The sequence below is a fragment of the Hippichthys cyanospilos genome, chromosome 7 (genome assembly GCF_059441005.1).
Source record: "Hippichthys cyanospilos isolate Australia breed blue-spotted pipefish chromosome 7, RoL_Hcya_1.0, whole genome shotgun sequence".
In the NCBI taxonomy this organism is placed as follows: domain Eukaryota; kingdom Metazoa; phylum Chordata; class Actinopteri; order Syngnathiformes; family Syngnathidae; genus Hippichthys; species Hippichthys cyanospilos.
Genome location: NC_142375.1, coordinates 20,506,732 through 20,526,423, shown reverse-complemented (window position 1 = coordinate 20,526,423; position 19,692 = coordinate 20,506,732). Strand labels below are relative to the sequence as shown.

The window sequence follows — 19,692 nt, the reverse complement described above, 5'->3', positions numbered from 1 at the left end:
CTCTTTTCAACACCTCCAAGCAGACGGCGTGTCCCCTTTAGTCCTCTGAGACCGGTCCTAAGACGCTCTGGTTTTGCAGCGCTAATACCGTCTGGGAGACAGCAGTGAATGAGCGACATGGAAATGTCTCAAACCGTTTCGAATGTCATCTGAACGGAAGTGGGGCTTCATTCATCTTCCCAAAGTCCATTCATCTCAAAAAAAACCCCAAAAAAGGTCCCACCCAGCCAGACACCATTGTTGTGACATCACGTCTCTCTTGTCAGTGGAGCAGACTGTATTGTTGACTAACACCCCCTCGTCTTAGGCGACAACAAAAGGGACGCCACAGTCCAGGCTGCAGACGCTCTTCCCTCTAATGTGAATGCTTCAAAAATGGAGATTTACAGGAACTCAAACGGATGTGTATGCTTCACATGAGCATTATGGTCCCAAACATGCTCGCACGTCCCGGTGAAGATTATACAAAGCACGAGACTTATTTTAGGGTAGATTCTGTCAGGCTAAATACGCTTCTTTTTGTGCTTTTAGCAGAAGAAATGAGCATTATGCTAACAACTCTGAAATTTTTGGTTTTCTTAAAACTTTTTCAATGTAAAAAATAAATAAATAAATAAATGTTTAGTTCATTCTTCAGGGATCAAAGTAGCACTATTTTGAAATAGTAGTTCCAAAAACGAAATGTATTATTGCAAACACTCATGGCATTTAAAGGGTTAATTTAGCTTAAATATTTGGTTGAATCTTTTTGAGAGATGTTGAAAATTGTAAAGAAAAAAAAAAATAACACCTACCCAAATGAGTTCAACAATGTAAAATCGGGCTAGTTGAAAATAACTCATGGGGTTCCTCAAGGCTCTGTACTTGGCCCTATTTTTTTATATTATGCATCAATGACATTTGCAGCGTCTCGCAATTTCGATGAGCCCGAATGAAAATAAATGTTACGTGGCATATTTTATGGAATTGCTTAGATAAATCTCGACAAATGTTAATAGTTCTAAAGTTTAATAAATCAGACTTAGATGGCACATGCATTCTTGTTTGGTTTTTGTTTTTTTCATCCCAAAATTCTATGCTTTTTTTCAAAAATAAAACATTGAATATGAAAAAAACATTAAAGAATATTACAAAATGAGCAATTTTACATACTATAAAAACATCTTTGACAGTTCAATATTCATAAATAGCCTTTTTTTTTGTTTGTTTTTTAAGCGCATGAGAACAAAAGTTTGCCCTTCTCTGCTCTCCACACTAAATCTCCAGCACCTTGCTTCTATTTTTGTCCTATTTTTCTTCAGGGCGATTTTACACCTCGGACAGTCGGAGCATCTCTTCCAATAAAACGCCTCGTTAAAGATTCAACCAGGCGTTTCCTTTTTTCTGGACTTGGAAAAAAACAGCATGCAGCCGTGCTTTTCTTTCAGACGTGACTATGATATGTTAGCAGCTCCAGCGATTTTTTTTTTTTCCTCCTCACTCCACATGTGGTTTCATTTCATGTGGCTCAAATCATCTAATAGCTGAGTAAAAGTGAGAAACATGTTTGGAAAACAGATTGAGGCTATCAGGAGTCCGATCTTCTTGATTCGGTGTCGCTGGATATGAAGCAAAACTTGCTACTAAACACAACGTGCTAGACGAAGAGTCGTCGGCGACTGTCGGGAATCGTTTGTCATGTTACGTGTCATTCAAAAGGACTTTTACAACTACGCCGAGCTGCAAACAGTTATGTGCTGTCACTTGGAATAGATTTTTCAGTTCCCCCCTTTTGAGCGCTGGATTGAATTGGGTCAGTTCTCGGTGTACGACCGATGAAGTCTGGCACCCTCCCGCCGTACGCGAACATGCGAACTGAAGACTAAATCGTCTTTGGCGTGGACGGGCAAAGACGCAAACGATTTTGGACGTTTACAAAAAAGCGCAGACTAAATTGTCTTTGACGTTTACCAAACGCGTACGTTCGACGTGGACCGGATGGTAAATGATCTCAGGTAAGGTCACCACACGCGGGATTGTCTTCAATGCTGCAGAAGAAATGTACATGAGAGTAAATTGTACTGCAGTGTTTCCTTGCTACATTATGGTTGGATTATTGCAGCTTTACTCTTTCAGATGTTCACTTATTACCGTATTTTCCACACTATAAGGCGCACCGGATTATAAGGCGCACCGTCAATGAATGGCCAGGTTAAAAAAAAAAAAAAAAAAAAAAATCGTATATAAGGCGCACTGGATTATAAGGCGCATGGAATCAAAGGTACAGTGCTGGCTGGGGCTGCATTTGCATTCTGTTAAGTATCCACTAGATGGAGCTGCACTCAAGCGGATTTCAACTCAATGATCAGAGAAGTCAGCAGTTTATGCAGCCAGCATGAAATGATCCATATATAAGGCGCACTGGATTATAAAGCGCACCGTCAACTTTTAGAAAAATTAAAGACTTTTAGGTGCGCCTTATAATGCGGAAAATATGGTACTTCATATTTTTAATAGCAGGTTTTTGTCACTTGAGCACTGCAGTTACTTACTACACTAAGTCAGCAGTTTATGCAGTCAGCATGATATGATCCATATATAAGGCGCACTGGATTATAAGGCGCACCGTCAGTTTTTAGAAAAATTAAAGACGCGTTTTGTGTATTGTGCAGTAAGCGTAAGCAACAGATGGAGGAGAAGCTCGAGTGGTGGAGGTTGGCCCTGGAAATGAGGAGATAAAGAATGTGGAGGATTTGAAGTATTAGGGTAGCTTTTTGTTGTTTAAATTTTCGAACGATTTCATGTTGTTTTTTTTGCCATTGTTCTTTTTTTAAAGACAATGTTTGTTAACGGGACCAGACTAAGTTGTTTTTGATGTTATATACGTTTATAAGTTAGGTTCATTCAAGGTCGTAAACCGTCTTGACTTTTGGGACGCCCGGTTGGCGTCTTCCCGCGGAGTAGATATAGACCTTGGCAGTTGAAGCGATACTTTATCAGAAACCGTATCCTAACATGTCAAAATTCATTTGGAACTTTGTTTTTGTGCCACAAGAAATATTGCAGGATATGACCCCCCCCCCCCCCCCCCCCAAAAAAAAAAAAAAAGATGAGCCGTATAGAAAACGCAATTGTTGAATGTCTGCGGTAGCTGGCAAACGACGTCTAACTGTAAGAACTTGCAAAGCTGATACGTGATACCAAGCAGAATCTCAGTTAACGTGATGAGGTTTACGCGAAAGATGTTTTGGTTGGACGAGGGAGGGTTCGAGTTCTTTTCTAATGCCTTGCTTTTCTGGGAAACAGAATGAGAAGCCATCGCTTGTTGTCTTTGGAGCAGCGTTATCAAAAGGCTTACTGATATTGCGCAAATAAATCACACATAGCTTTTGATAATAAAATGCTAATCTAAGTTGTGCCTTGTGGTTATTAGCTGCCGAATTGAAGGATTTATCAAGCTAGGAATTTCGTTAAGTGCTTCCAAACCACCATGCTGGAGGATATTAGTGTGCGAAATTATCCAATTAAAACTAATTGGTCAAAAGTTATTTTTTTGTTTTGTACTGCGGGAAATTATCTGATCACATTTGATTGGTCTAGAATTAGAAGAAGTGGATCTTTGTTCGGCTGTCTATTCCAGTTCCGTATACTGGCAAGCGAGATAATGAATTATTGTTCTACTAAGTGATTTGAGCACCATATAGTGCACGCCATTCATTTACTATTTATATCAGAGTATCCGTTGTTGGATCAGTAAATACTAATTTTCGTGAGATTTTTTAGGAGGGTTGGTGGTAAGTAGTGATTTAACTTTTTCTTTTTTGGTCATTTTTGCTTTTGTTCCACTTTTCTTTATTAATTTTGTGGGGCAAACATACAATTAATTTAAGGTCACCCAAAAAGTTTGAATTATATTGCTTTTTGTTTTTTTTTGGGGGGGGAGGTTAGTTTTTTTTTGTTTTGTTTGTAACTTATGTCGGCTTTTTTAGTTGTTTTTCTATTTTAAAAACAATATTTTTTAAATTTTTTATTTTTTTTTACTAGTCTGACTAAAGGAAGAAAATTATTAAGAAAAATAAAGATCAACCTGCAAGACAGGTATGGTCATAAAAGCCGCAAAAAAATATATATATATTTATTAAATTATATATATAAATTATATATATTATAATTATATATATATTATAATTATATATATATATATATATATATATATATATATATATATTTATTTATTTATTTTTTTTTGCTTTTGTTTCCTGTCTTAGTTTGTTTCTTTTGTTTAAAAAGAATTAAATCGATTCCTTTTTTTGGTTGGTCCGATCTATGGCGAGTGGAGAAGAAACAAAAAAATCATGAAAAATAGTAAAGTTGCATTAAAATGATTGTTATAAATTGACACCCCCACCTCTTGAAAAAAAAAAAAAAAAAAATCAAGAAAAATAGCAAACATGCATTCAATTAATAGTCGTAAATGAAAATAAAGAAATTGAGCTTTGGTTTAGTCTTTGTTCTGCTCTTTTTTTTAACATTTAATTTGTTTAAAAAACACATTTTTGTTTTCCTGATCCAACTTAAAAGGAAAACAAATGGCACGAAAAATAGCGAGGTAAAACTGCAATAGGAAAAAAAAATGAAAACATGCGACAGTGAAGCCGCAATAACCAAACATTGACGCAGCAAAGGAACACAATAACAAAAATAATCAACAAAAGACATTTTTAAGCATCCTTCTGTTAGCCTGCTCATTGTTTGCTATTTGTCTAGTAAAGCTCCTTAAATTTTCCCTGTGAAGAGGCTAACTAGCCTGTTGACAAATTTCCTAAACTCTCCTCCGTCTACCAACATTAGCCAAGACTGCTAGCCAGCTAACGATCGCTCACAGCTAGCAAATGCTCCTCCCTTTGTTAAAAATCCACGATGATTAGCCAGCTCCCAAAAATGACTTCTCACAATCTCGATAAAGGCAGAACTTCGGAAAACACCTTTCACACATCATTAGCTAAAGAGACGCGTAGCATTGGCGAGTTTCCTGATGTTCTTTATCTCCGTCGTTGCGTGATTGAGCACGCTGAACGTCCGCCTGCACTTTTACTGAACTCCGAGTTTAGAGACTGTCACCGATGTCTTGCATCATCTCCGATTGGAAAGATAGTCGGAATGAAGTTGTCCCTGGCACTGATGCTATCTCCAACCGTGGCCTCAGATTATGTTACCGGCGTAAACAAAAGTCACATGAGGAAAATGCATTCCTAAACACACTATAATGGATTCCTTTCACCAAATGTCATGACATTTCTGCCTGTAAAAGCGTATGTTTCGAACCTTGACCGAATTTGTTACGCCGCGCAGCCCTTTCAAGCTTTCTGGCAGGAATTACAATTACAATTTGAAAGGCTTTCCCATTCGCCTAAAGTCCGATTTTTGTTTAAAACGTGCAGTATTTTGATCAGTTTTGGTTCCTTTGCTTCAACATCATTCTCACAGTATAAATTAGCCAACAGAAGGCAAACCTAGCTGCTTGATAAGTGGTCGTGGTATCTTGAACTCCATCTGGGTGAAATTTCAGCTCCCTAGAGCTTTCTTTCAGTTATTTCCCTTTGATGTAAAATGCCTTTGATGTAAATATCATAGGATAGGACAAAATAACGCACGAGGGTTAAATTCTGCCCACGATTTTTGCTTTTTTGCTGTGTCGTGTAATTGCACATGTATGGCACCAGGTGGTGCAGTGGTGCTCTCACTGACAACGTATGTGTGGGAGTTCTTCTTCTATTGCATGTGATTTGGAAAAAAAATCTGCACAATGATTTACACTATTTTCTTCAGGTTAAAGTACGTTCCAGATTAATTTACATTGTTTATTATTTATATATTTTTTATCAGCATCAAACGGTTCAGTTACTCCAGTGCTTCTCAAATTATGGGACAGGCCCCCTGGGGGAGGGGTGAGGTGATGCCAGGGGGGGGGGGGGGGGCACCGATGACCCCAAGGGAGAAGGCTTTGTTTTTGTCATAAAAATTAAGTTTCATCATTTCTTTTCACTTTTTGTCTTTTAAGTTTCAGGCACTTTGATGCACTTTTTTTTTTTTCAATTTTAGACTAAGCTGTAACCCGTATAAACGCTGTAAAAAATAATCAACAAGTTGTTTTTCTTTTATTTATGTCAAAGAGGATGTAAGCTTAGGTATATTTCTACAATTCTTATGAAAAATAATCTTATTTATAGTCAGTGTGTCAAGTGTGTGTGTGTGAAATTCCGCCTAAGCTGTATACCGTTAAAAACACGTCAAAACATTTCCTGAAAGTTGATTGAAATTGCTTTTTTCTTTTATTTCAGGCATTTTGATGCACTTTAAGCTATTTTTTTCAGATTGCCAATAAGCTGTAACCAATAGATACCCTATGTACAGTATATATTCTGTACATATAAATTGAGAGGATTATCAATTATCATGAGAGGACCCACAACGCCAAGACGCCATGCCTGAAAATAGTCAAAATGAAGAAGCCATTTTAGTGTCAATTTGGCCATTTGCAGGCAATCAAAAACGCAATACTTTTGAATTTCTTCTTCAATGTTAAAAAAAAAACAAAAAACGCAGAGGATGCTAGTTATCTTTCCCCCGCGCCGTTGCACTTTTAACCCCGTCCAAGCCCCAAAGTTGTCCCGACGGCTTGCCCAAAGGTTATTCCTCATTGTGAAATGTATATTGCAAAGCCTTTATTCTACGACGAGATGTTGTACAAGTGTCCACGCCTTGTTAGGAGAAGAGTAGAATGCATGGGAATCTCGCACGACTAAAAGGAGGCGCATCAGCGTGTCCCATGGCGACGCTTAGCCAAATACAAGGTTCAAATAGACGGGGCTCAGGTTGCAGCGCGACGGTAAAAGAAGGCAAAAGCCATTGTCAGCGCTTTGTGATCGCTCCATTTTCTTATCCCGATTGTCTTTTTTTGCAGACCGGACACCGGCAATTTCTCAAACAAACAAAACAACATCTTTCAAAGCACCCTAACAAAAGATGGGAGACCTGATCTAATAATTGGAGTGCCGGTTTTGTTACGTCCCGGGAGTCAGTCATGGCCCGAGGAGACAGCTGGACCTGAGAGGTTTTTTTTTTGTTTTTTGTTTTTTTGCCTTTGGCCGTGCATATCAGTTGATGGTCAACGGGGTCGCGACATGAAAAAGAAAAACTGTCATCAGCTTTATCGCTCCTGGTGGCTTCCACTGACAGACTGATGAATTTCTTTGAATCACATTCCTCACCAGGGAGTGACATATTGACTTATGAGATAAAAATAATAATGAAAATAAATATTCCCCCAAAGGAACTTATCATTTAAATCAATCCATTCCCAAAGCACGCTGTTGCTATGGTAGATCAACATTTTTCTTAAAATCTTGGTCTTTGAAAAATGGCACCCTAAAGAACGTAATTGCTAATAGTGGTTATATTCAGAGTTGAATTTACGAGAAAAAAAAACATCTTTGATTATGGAACTTTAAAAAACTTCTATCTTGCATTTCCTGGCCATGAACTAATCAGAGAAAAAAATGAAACCTGAAACCAGTACTAAGACAGGAAGCAACTCCAAATAAATCTCTGGTAAAGTCAGCTGTGTTATAGCTGCGAATGACAAGAAGTGAATTGAACCAACTCCGTTTATTTACTCAACTGAACACATTTCTCCACTGCCTGGTAGTACTTTAAAGTGACTATTGTCACATTGACTGCAGGCTGATTACAGATTGTACTATGAAGATGCAGCAGTATAACAGATAAGCATCCAAGTCAGTTGAATTAGATTTCAGTACACAAAAGGGGGCGTGGCAGGCTGACGGACACCTGACGCGATGTCTATCCGACGATAACAACAATGGATTAAAATTGCATATCAAACATTTTTAATTTTGCATTCACGTCATTCGACGGTCCGTCTGCAAGACGGGCGTCCGCCAGTGCGGATCTCTCGTTATATGGGTTCAAATATTCGTAAAACTGTTGCTAACCTTCATATTGATATGGAGAGATTCTTGGGTTTGAATTGTATCTCTGCTCCATCTTTTCCCACCCAGAAAAACTTCATGGGGCATATAGCGTACCACACATCAACCCTCAGTGTTGACTAAGGAAAAAATTAGGGAACATCCACTGTGCCTTGCACGCTTCTGGTTCAGGAAATTCCCTTAGCGGACTGAAGGGGAAGAAGTGTTGAGTCGTGGTTTTGACATCCCGCCCGTTGGATCAATAAATATTATGTACGCAATCACACTATAAACGAGAGCAAGCAAACAAAGTACAAAAAAAATACTTTGAGAGATGCAATATTTGTTATATTTCATCGCTGGATTCCGTGATAATCAGTTAAGAGGATGTTTGAATTATTCGCCAATTTTAGCTGCCATTTGGATTTTGGTCACCAAGAGTTGTTGTTGCCACGAGACACAAAAATCCCTAAACGAAAGCCAAAAAATTATCTGTGACTTTGCTATCAGCACAATTTTACCACAAAAAGTCCTGATAGCAATTTTGGTTTCCGGGCGTCACAATCTACATGAAAGTAATGATTCATTCTTTTATACCCTGCCAAAGTGTTAGCCGTATGATTCGCATCAGCTTTTGTTACCTCAAAAGATTTTGCCAAAAACTACACAAACCTTTTCCTGTAAAACTTTGTTGAAAATGAGCGCCTACCACATTCAATATTCTCTATGAATAAGAAATGATGTATAGCTAAATTTAGCAAACTAGCTAGCCAGAGTAAAAAACGGTTATTCGGTTATATTAACGGTTATATTAACAGTTATTCGAGCGATATAATTATAAAAAAAACATTATTTGCAGGCAATAATTTCCTTTTAAACATTCAAATCATGAACTGTTTCCTCTGTTACTCCAGAATAAAAATGGCGGTTGTCCAATCAAAAAAAAAAAGGTTAGCCTGCTAACTTATATAACGAAAGACAAACAAACAAAAGTATGCAGCTGTAATATTATTTAAAACTAATTTTCTTTTTGGCGCTCGCGCCCACCATCAATTAGATTGCAAATGGTTGATACATTCCGCAAAACATTTTCCATCGTTCTCTATAAACGCTTTCTGCTAGCTACGATACGGATAAACGGAGAAAATTATGGAGCGCCGCGATTTGACCGCTAAACTTGTGTTACAGGAATTCATTTCCCTTCCAGATTACAGGAGGTCTACAGCTGTGACCAAAAAGTTTACTAATAAAAATTAACACCATGAACGCATTTGTTAGAACAGTCACGAAGTCAAGACAATGGAAATTATGAGTAAAAACTCCACGGGCAAAAAGACACCTGAAGCAAGTCACTGACTCAGCCCCACTTTGTGTTTATGTGCTCACAAAGTCAGAGGGGCTCAGTAGGCCCCGAGTGGAAAAACACTTCAGCGATGACTGTGTCCGACGGACACCGCCAAATTTTAAGCACATCATTTGAGACTCTTTGAAGTGCTTTGAGTTTCTGCCTTGTCCTGCCTGTTGAGCCCCATCCGAGGAATCTATTTGTTGATTTGAGAGAGGTAACCGCGATTCGTCAAGATTAACATTATCCGGTACCGGTCCAGGGATCAAATAAAACCGGGGCGCATGGGCCGCACTTAATGATCTTTTGGAACTGATTTAGTTTATCCTTTAACAGTTAATTCAATTGTGGTTTGTTTGGCTTGATTTTGGTTTTTTGGCGCCGCCTCTGGCCGCTGTTGATAGTGCATTTTGTAGTGAGGATGGACGGTGTGGTTTGAGGGTAGTCACATGTTGTTCTGTCTCTCCGAGTGCCTGCAGGTTGTACTTTGAAATATGAAATTGGACTGAAAGTCTTATGACTGAAATCCGTATATTCTTTGAAAATCATTCAAACAAAATATACATTGGCGCGTCACAATGTTTGTTTTAAGATATTAACTGGCACATAATAATAAATAAGTAGACAATAAATCATGTAAACATCTTCATTTGTTATCTTTAGTTCGTAGTAGTATTCCACTTCGTTAGTGAGTGTAATTCAGTGTTCACTGCAGTACTTATCTCTACCAGCAGAGGTCACTAACGAGACAAAAGCGTCCCAAAATGACACAATTTCCCAAGCAATTCGCCCAAATGGCCACAAATGCCCAATTTGGGCATTACTAAAAATGTGCATAGATTATCCTTAAAATTAAAGCATTGGCGTGACATATCAATTTGCAAATTCAACTCAAATCCAAAGACGTCAAGCCGTGTCTCGCGTGGTCATAGTCGTGCAAACAAAAGTTGTATTCGAAATACCTTGCACGAGTTTTCAATTCGTAAACGCAACACAAATTAGAGTCGTACTCATACAAATAGTCAACTAAACTCTGCTGAAAAACAAATGACCTCATACACGTAAAAAGGATCTCAATAATCCCGGGCAGTTCTGGGATTTATATTCGTTAATTGTCTGTTCCCGGTCCAGTCTTCATGAGTTTGATAGGAAAAGTCCTTTTTAATGAATGAATCAAATCCGCCCAAAGAAAGCAGTTAGGCTACTTTCAAAGACAAGACGATATTTCCCTTTCCAGCATCCTCTTAAAACACGGCTGCTTTGGTGAATGATTCCACATGAGCCACTTCAGATCAGCTCCAATGTCAATGGAGGAGGGGGAAGGAATTCTTAAAAGGTCAGCTCAATTTCGAACGCAGAGCCGTTAAATGAGCTGACAAAGGCTTGGGTTTTTTTCCCCAGGTTGCGGCACTTGACACGTCTGCCCCCTGGTGGTATGCATGCAGCATTTGTTGCTCTCGTGGGCTACTGTCACACAGGTGACCTCAGAAAAACAATTTTTGAAAATTAGTATATGCAGTAATTTGGGTCAAAAGTTTCTACCGATGATAATTTATTGGTTTTGAGGCATAAAATGGAACAGATTTGGAAATGGTCACCACAATTGATTGTGGCTGCCTCCCGCTGGGTTCCATTCTTGTCATGCAGTTATAACAATGTGAAAATGATTCAGCCCATGAGGTTGACTTGGAAGTAGTAATAAATTTTATTAATTTGACGAATTCATCCTTTTAAAATTGACGATTTGAAAGTTAGCTAAATTGTGAAAATCGATGATTTGCAAATGTGGTAGAATGTGCCATTCGTTTTCTGTCCCACTTATCCAAAACTGAAAGAAAAATACAGAAATGTAAACGTAAAAATACGTCTTTGGGGTTAAATGAGTTGTGACATTTAAACAGGTTATGCACAAGCTATGAATGTTTAGTTCACATTAACATTGATTTAAAAATCTGTACACATTACTGTCTAAATATTTTACACTTGATTTGTTTTGTTTTTTTTAATAAATCAAACCTTTAAATAAGTGTTTGTTGGGTTTACTGCTTTAATTAACCCTTGTTATGTCATGGGTCAAAATGACCCATCTGAATGGGACAGTAAATGTAGAATTTAGGGATTTTTGTGGTTTTCTTGTTATTTTTGTAAGGTTTTTAAGGTATATTTCACTTTTTGATATTTTTCTTAATGAATACGCGAAACATGGGTCAAAACGACCCATGGATATGATTGATTTCACCCCAGGGAAGATAGCAATCACAATTTTTTTGCTGATGACAATAGACATTAAAAAAAAATAAATGGTGCATGACTTATGCTTTCAATGAATATAAACATGGGTCAAATTGACCCACAAATATGTGAGATTTCTCTGAGAGGAAAAAAATAAATCACAATTTATTGATTAATAGGATTATACAAACACCAATGTTTGACACTCAGATAATTTAACACTCCTCCGGGTCAGTATGACCCGGAGACATCATTGCCGTTTTTGAGAAATGATCATACCAGAGTGGTTGAGAAAAACTACTGAATAATGGATTTCACACACATCTGACACTTTTGGATAAGTAAACACGCTCCGGGTCAAAGTGACCCAGGGACTTTATTGCTGTTCCTTGCAAAGAAACATAACAGTAAGGTTAATATCAATTAAAATTGTCCGGAATGACTGGTGAGGACTGGACGGCTTTTCTGTCATCCCAAGCAGACAAACCGCATGAAAACGTCCTACTTTTGAAGAAGGCGCGGACTAACGACTGCTCCCCTCTGACTAAGTGCGGACATGTTGACGAGGCTTTATGACGTCCCGCGGCGCCCGTCATACGCGTTTACTCAATCTCCAGTTGAAGCGGCTGGATCATGTCGGTCATCGCAAAGCGCGGTAAAGCACAAAGCCGCACACGGAGCAAGCAAGCTCGTCTCAAGCCCAGCCAGAGCGAGTCCTCCGAGGTTTGTCTTTCCATCGGCCCTCTCCACCCAAAAATATGTTTTCGTCCATCTTGAGATGTTTTTCAAACAATGCTGTTGACCATATTCATTGTTTTTTTTTAATCCCGAATTCTGACTTGTGCGGATGCTTGGTTTTTCCATGATGAAATAATATGTGATGAGGATTCGGAGAACTTTATGATCTTTAACTTTATGTTCCGTACTTTTCAAACGGTAAGACGCACTTAAAATGCTTGGATGTCAAATTCAGGTTGAAACTAGGCGCTTTTGGGGTATTGACAATTTGGAGTATGAACATGTTTGGGTCGTGGCACATTAGATAAATTAATTTTCTAAAAATTGTTTTTAGAAAATATCAATTAAAATATCTATTTTGCCAGGGTGTTTTTAGGATGGGTTTTTTGTTAGAGTTACAGCATTTACAAGAAACTTTTCCATTTTCCAGAAGATTCATGAGCAGAGATCTGCTAAGGCCAATTAGAAGAAAAAAAATTAGGTTGGCTAAGCGCAAGACACAAAAACTTCAAAAATGCTGTATGTTTTGCTACCACTAGGTGGCAATATTACTAAGATGAAAATAGATCATAGTAGTTACGATTGAACTCATCAAACGTGCATTCAATCAACAAGTGTAACAGTAGGAAAACATGGAAAAAAGGTATGTTTTTGCTGCCACTAGGCGGCGCTCTTTTTAATGGGATAAAATTCGTAATTGTCCTCAGATATGGTATCATATATAAGATGTAAAGTCTGTGAAATTTTGAGAGGATCGGATCATCTGAGTTACAAAAGCTTTTACGGTTACAGCGAATCATCGTAATTTGCAGGCGTATAGGCCACGCCCAATAAAGAAGCGTCGTGAAAGTATGCACAATGTTGGTGGTAAGTTAAGGCTTTTCAGAAAAAATATCAGTTGGATTCATAAGACGGGTTCAACAAAGCAAATACAAAGGTAAAACAATATAACAATATTTTCTGCCACAAGGTGGTGCTAGCACAACGATGAAAAATAATATCGTAGATGTCTCCAGGGAAGGACCCCTAAAATTTAGGTAGCATTTGCAAATACTGGATTTCAAAACTGTTCATTGCCATAAAAAACTAGTGTGAAAAACTTTCTCGAAACATGACAATGTGCCTTATACTCAGATGTGCCTTATGTATGGATGTCGAATTCAAATTAGATCAAAATTGGACCATTTCCTGAATTGGTTGCATGTTCTAACCAGGTGCACATTTTTTGGGGGGATATTTACGTCCAAAATTTAACTGTTTACAGAGACCATGCCTTATAGTTGAGTCCGCCTTATAGTCCAAAAAAAAAAAAAAAAGATGATTACAGGTGGCTTTTTGCAAATATTGTTCTGTTCAGGATTTCAAAATAGGGAATTTCATAGAAAAAAAAGTGTGAAAAACGCAGACGCAGATTCAATGTCTTGGACATTTCTTTTTGTTTTTTCATTCTTTTCTCACTCCCCTGTCAAATTAGTTTTCACCAAGTGTTCCCCTCCAATTGGCCCGCACCGAATTGAACGCGGCCAAGGGGAGCTGTACTTTTTTGTGGGATGCAATGTTGAAAGCAAGACCATTTGGATGCTTTCAGAACTGGGAACTGTTTTAAATTGCGGTGGAAATTTACTCCAAAATTATGCATACTTGCTTAGGCATCAGACTCGAATTTTTTGCTATTTACGGTACGCGCCCTGAAACTGTCAAATTAAAAACATAAAAAAAGCTCAAAATGTAGATTTGCGAAGCCGGCTGACTGACAAATGATTTCGCTTCGAAAACAATGTTCGAGTCGGAATTTTTAGCGTACTGTGGGACGGACATTGTGAAAAAGCGACGTACGTTTAGACGCGCAGTCTAGTGTTGGCGAGCTCGCTTCTGGAAAAGTACTTACTTTCCAGAAAAGACTCTTTGTCTGGACTTGCCGAGACCGCCGGACATCAGCGTTGGCGCGAGTGCTGCGTTTCCCCCTTTCATACTTTGCTTCTATTTTCAGCGTTTGGGGCTCACTTGAGACTTGTAAGATTTACAACTTATTCAACACTTGTAACCTGCAGAATTTCACACGCCAGACGCCGAGCAGCGGGCGGGTCCTGTGTTTTTTTTTTTTTTTAAATCGCCTCTTGGACTCCTCATCAATCAAGCGAAAAAGTCAAATTTGCTATCGTTAAAAAAAGATGGTCGAACCGTGATAAATGTTTTAACAGTGCGGAATTGAACAAAAAAAAAAAAAAAAAACAGTCTGGCTGTAGCCTCCCCCACGTTTCCTTTTGAGAAGCTCAATACCTCATCCATTCTTCCAGAGGGACGATAAAGGAAAGAGACACGTAATGACCCGGAGAAGACCAGGGAGCACCGCTAAGGGTTTCTGCTAAATAGCTTTGTGATGGAACGTCCTCAACTGCCCAAGTGAAAACGAGGGACAAAACGAGTCCAAATATCAATCATATAAAATGACAGGAAAATTGGACGGAAAGGCTGCAAAGTACAATGAATCTCAACTTTTGGCGAGGAACAAATTTCCGTTTTTTTTTTTCTGTGGAACATGTTCTCCATCACAAAAAGGAGGAATTTTCAGTTTTGGTGCACAGTGCCACAAGACGGTGCAAAAACTTGGCTTATTTGGTGTCATTTAAATTACGTTAATTGGAACGTGGTTTATTGCACAATAATTGACAGATAATCTCAATTTTTGGCTAGGAACAAATGTCCTTTTTTTCTTCTGCGGAACATGTTCTCCATCACAAAAAAGAAGGAATTTTCAGTTTTGGTGCACAGTGCCACAAGACGGTGCAAAAACTTGTCTTATTTGGTGTCATTTAAATTACGTTAATTGGAACGTGGTTTGTCGCGCAATAGTTGACAGATAATCTCAATTTTTGGCTCGGAACACACTTCTTTTTTTTTTGCGGAACATGTTCTCCGTCATCAGTTTTGGTGCACAATTCCACAAGATGGTGCAAAAACTCGTCTTATTTGGTGTCATTTAAATTACGTTAATCGGAACGTGGTTTGTCGCACAATAATTGGCAGAAATTAAAAAAAAAAAAAAAAAACTTCCAGTCAGTGAAGGGGGTTTTCTGTACAGATGATGAAATTGAAGAAGTACAAAATTGAGAAATAATAAAATGATACCATTGTACTCTAGCTTGGTGTTTTTGAAACGTTACCCAAAAATGCAATGCCTACCCCTCACAAAATTCTCAATTTCTCCAAAATGCGTCACTTAATTTCTACATAGTACTCACGTTCAAGTGGCCTTTCTAAACACACTTTGCATTTGACAATTTTCTTTTCACTTTTTATATTTAACTAAAGTAAAAAAAACAAAAAGATCCTTCTGTACTGTATGTTTTAGCTTCTGAGTGCTATTAAAATGCTTGAGCATATGCTTGTATGCTTGCATTTTTGACTGCAAACATTTAAAATGTTATTTAAATGTATTTAAATACATTCAAACACACTTGAAAGTACAAGTATGTTACCAGTATACTTGAACATAACTGCAAATACATTCAAAAGTACTTGTCAATACATTTATACTTGCAAATGTCTTTCCAAACGGAATAGCAAATACTTATACGCTAATAGTATTAGTCCAATTTTTGACAGTAATCTAAAAGTTTGTAATGCCATTAAAGTGCTTTGGGCTGATAGTTTGCTCTGCGGTCTGTTTATTAATTCAATTTTGAATCGGAAAAGGGGGGCATGTTTTTTTTTTTTTTCCCTCCATGGTAGGGCTCTCTTCTTATTGTGACTGACTGGTCCTACACATGACAACAATAACGCAAATTCTTCATGTCTGGGTTGCGGGACAGTTTGACTGAGCATATTTTTTTCCCCTTACATAAAGTCTGTCAAAAGCACAATTGAGAGGGCTCTGGGGTGTGAGTTTAACCCTTTCCCCCGCGTTGGGACAATGCGTCCCACAGCTTTCGAAAAAAAGACATTGCAGCGGGTATAGGAATTGTCGCAAAACACGAAATGGCATCCTAGCGGTTCTTTACGCACCTGTCGACAGATTCTAGAGGAACTTAGCAACTTTTCCATACGCAACAAGCCAGAGGCGGGCCAACTACCAACAAAGCTGCGTTGTACAATTTCTCAGGAATTTAAGATCTAATACTGCAGAAATATATAGATAATATGTGCTGTATATGTGTGTTACAATGGATTACGTGTGTTACTATGTATAGTAGGCCTTTGGTGATCATTTTCACATCTATGGCACACTTTTTGTACAAGTATCGTGGTCTATGGGATATACAGTCCCTGTGGGATTTGTTGGTGGAAATGTTAGTGGCATTTTTTTTTGTACTAATTTTTCAAGCGTCATAGACTTATAAATAAGTAATTTATGCCAAAAGTTGTATTTTTTTAGGAACAAAACAAAACATCAGTAGTAAAAGGGTTAAATGGTGTTGTCATTGTGTTCTGCCGCTCACCCGTGACCCAAGTAGACACCTGAACATCACCCCAAAAAAAAAAAAAAAGCACCACCACCACACCCACAGTGAATCATGCTTTTCAATAGGAATCGAACATCGTAACTCACAGTAAGAAGATGATCAAAATTTTATTGAAGCCCTTCAAATGCTTTTCACTTCCATTTGTCACTGGCGGAGAAGCTCATCTCGTTTTATTTGATGCCGCTGTTGCTCATGGTCTGCGCCCGGCACACTCCCTTTCCTGCAACTTGGAACGGCGCCCCCTTGTAGGTCGCTACGCACTCGCCGTCTGTGCGCAGGTCGGGCTGAATCTGCTCCCACACTTTTTTCTTGGGGTTCAGCTCTTTGTCGGGTTCGCCTAGAAGGGTCAAAGCTCATTAGCTCGCAGTAGTAATCGTCTCATTTTGGACGATTGCCATATTAGCATTCTTAAGGCTTGGCTGAGCGATTGGAGACATGAGGAATTGATGGAACTGGTAAGCGGGGGGAAAAAAAAACTAACCAAATCATAAAAAAAAAATAAAAAGACTTTGTACCAAATACAAAACAGTCCCAACCCAAAAGTGGACCGCCGGGAAAGCAGTCTTTGCTTTAGTTCTTTTGATGTTCATAAGAAACGATTGTGTGACCAATAGCAAAAACATCAAAATGACAAATGGAGCTGCAAATCCACCTTCAATCAAATCCTACGCTTTGCTTTGTTCTTAAAGTTACAGTTTGTTGCTGTTCTCAACAAAACATCATCTCAAATGATGACAATCAGGCACGGAATTTGTCCCAAAGTCCTTTTACATAAATGGAACTTCATATAAAGTCAGTTATGCGCAAAACTGATAATCTCATCTAACTTGAGGTCACAGCCAGTATTTGCTACCGTCACATTAGCGAAGATTGCAATAAGGATGGGCCGGAAGTGCGATAAAGTACAAGGGGAGAATGCACTGCCTGCCAATCGTCTCCATAAAGTAGAGCGGCCAAATGTTGTGAGAACGCCAGTCGTTGCTTCAAATTAATTCTACCATGAAGTATGATGCAAACGGCCTTTTATTTTGAAGTTCCCCTCTGAAGCATGGTCGTGACATCGGTCAACTTGATCACACTCGACTCCCAGAGTGAGAAGTTCTAGACTGTAAACAACACGGTGTTCTCGTTGCTGTTTGCCAGACTATTTTTCATATTCTTTGCCTTTTTCTTCAAAAATGTACTCGTTTGTACGCTTATCAAAGGCAACATTGATATCCTGGTTACAGGTCATTTAGCTGCAGCAGAGGACACAAGCTTATGAACAATGACTAAGGCATGTTATTAATGGCAGAATGGGTATCAGCCATTCATCTGCATGGACCCAGGAGTCAAACAACTTTTTACTATATAAGAGAAAGAAAAACAGAATAAGAACCTGAGAAGCCCTGGAAAGTGACTCTGTCCCCTGGCGCAGCACCGCTCGGCGGGTCGAGGATTTCCACCTTGTCGGGCGAGCTGGCGCACATGACCATGGCCTGGGAAGTCACCCCTCTCATCTTGGCCGGCTTCAGGTTACACAGCAGAACAGCCATGCGGTTCTGCATCTGCAAACGGAAAGTTCAAACCATCATTAAGGTCCATTTATCCATATCTTCATCAAGTGGAATTTCCCTTTGACAATATGCACCAAGCATTCAGTTGAAAGTTAGCAGCTACCTGATCCAGAGGCACAAACTTGACCAGACCGCTGACCACCGTTCTGGGCGAGGGCTCCCCGACGTCCACCTGCTCTACATAGAGACTGTCGGCATCCGGGTGCTTCTCTGCCGTGATGATGCGTCCCACGCGGAGGTCCAGCCGAGACACGTCCACCTTAGTGTCATCCTGGGCGGCCGTCGCCATCTGCTGTGGCTTTTTCTCTATTGCGTTGAACAGGCAACAATTGTCCCACTTCATATTCTGATGAATATACATTACATTTTAGCAGATTATTTTATTGGCCCCTACAAGTCCAAAAATTACATTCAGATTTGTGTTTGTATAAAATGAATTAAGCAGCAAAATCCACCAGTTTTTATCCATCTGAGGGGGCGGCCATTTTGCCACCTGCTGTATACATTATTGCCTGAACATTTTGCATGAGATTTTTTTTAAATAAATGTTGAGTTCATTACTTTGATTGAAAACACTTAAAAATCATAATCATCAAAAATAACATGAACAGTTTTTTTTTTTTTTTGGGGGGGGGGGGCATATCGCCCAGCCCTAATCCTTAAAAAGAACTTTAAAAGTGACTGAAAGCATCACCTGTATAGTTATTGAACATATTTAAGGAGTCAAGGAGGAAAAAATGAGTTATCTTGTTTGGGAAAACTATTTTTAACTTTTGACTTTGACTTTGACTTTGAACCGCCATGACAAAATGCACTCCACTCCACTTTGAAGGTTCCACTGTAATTCTGACATGTTTAGAACAGAAGCATCTGTGAGTGTTTTCATGCAAGTTTAACCAAAAGCGTGCAGCGCAAGTTTCTAGGAAATGTTTACTCGAAAATATTCTTAGAGATTGTCATAGAAGAAGTGAACCTCTCATTTATCAAGAAAATAAATAACAAAACGGAGGCATCTGTCTGGATTAATATTTAAACTAATCCAATGAAGTGAAGAATGCCACCAATGCCCAGCACGAGGATGTTGTCTTGATTTCATGTGAAAAGTTCAAAAGCATTATGACGGTAACCTCTGAAGATTAATGAAAGTCAGCTGTTGCGTTTCTGTAATGTAAACTTATTTGAAACACTCGCAACGCAATAAATTCGCAGCAGATTTCTATTGACGGGGCTTTCCGTGGCATCAAATCCAACACATCAACACCTGATATGAAAAATGCGAACGTTCCGAGATGAAATGCGTGTTTCGAATGCGGCCGAGCGCTTTAAACATTGTTGAAAGGTCACTTTTAATAACTTGGTCGTAAAGCGCGCACCCGCAGTTTGTGACG

The 19,692-nt window shown here is 38.8% G+C and overlaps 1 protein-coding gene and 1 long non-coding RNA gene across 10 annotated transcripts in view; both read right to left on the bottom strand.

Annotated features, from left to right (window-relative positions):
- The window catches only part of LOC148421554 (uncharacterized), an 88,693-nt gene extending 71,845 nt beyond the window's left edge, over positions 1 to 16,848 (bottom strand). Inside the window, exon 1 of the long non-coding RNA XR_015866098.1 lies at positions 16,835 to 16,848. This is a non-coding gene — a long non-coding RNA (uncharacterized LOC148421554). The remainder of the gene's footprint in view (positions 1 to 16,834) is intronic.
- The window catches only part of aimp1a (aminoacyl tRNA synthetase complex interacting multifunctional protein 1a), an 11,339-nt gene continuing 8,477 nt past the window's right edge, over positions 16,831 to 19,692 (bottom strand). For 8 of the 9 annotated variants that reach the window (XM_088419058.1, XM_088419056.1, XM_088419053.1 and 5 more), the window contains 3 exons: positions 18,408 to 18,610; positions 18,127 to 18,295; positions 16,837 to 17,085 (listed from right to left, as the gene is read on the bottom strand). In XM_088419058.1, coding sequence (XP_088275184.1) covers positions 16,919 to 17,085; positions 18,127 to 18,295; positions 18,408 to 18,610 — 539 coding nt within the window. In that variant the 3' untranslated portion in view covers positions 16,837 to 16,918. Of the gene's footprint in view, positions 17,086 to 18,126; positions 18,296 to 18,407; positions 18,611 to 19,692 lie in introns of all 9 variants that reach the window. The other variant, XM_088419050.1, reaches the window with a different exon arrangement.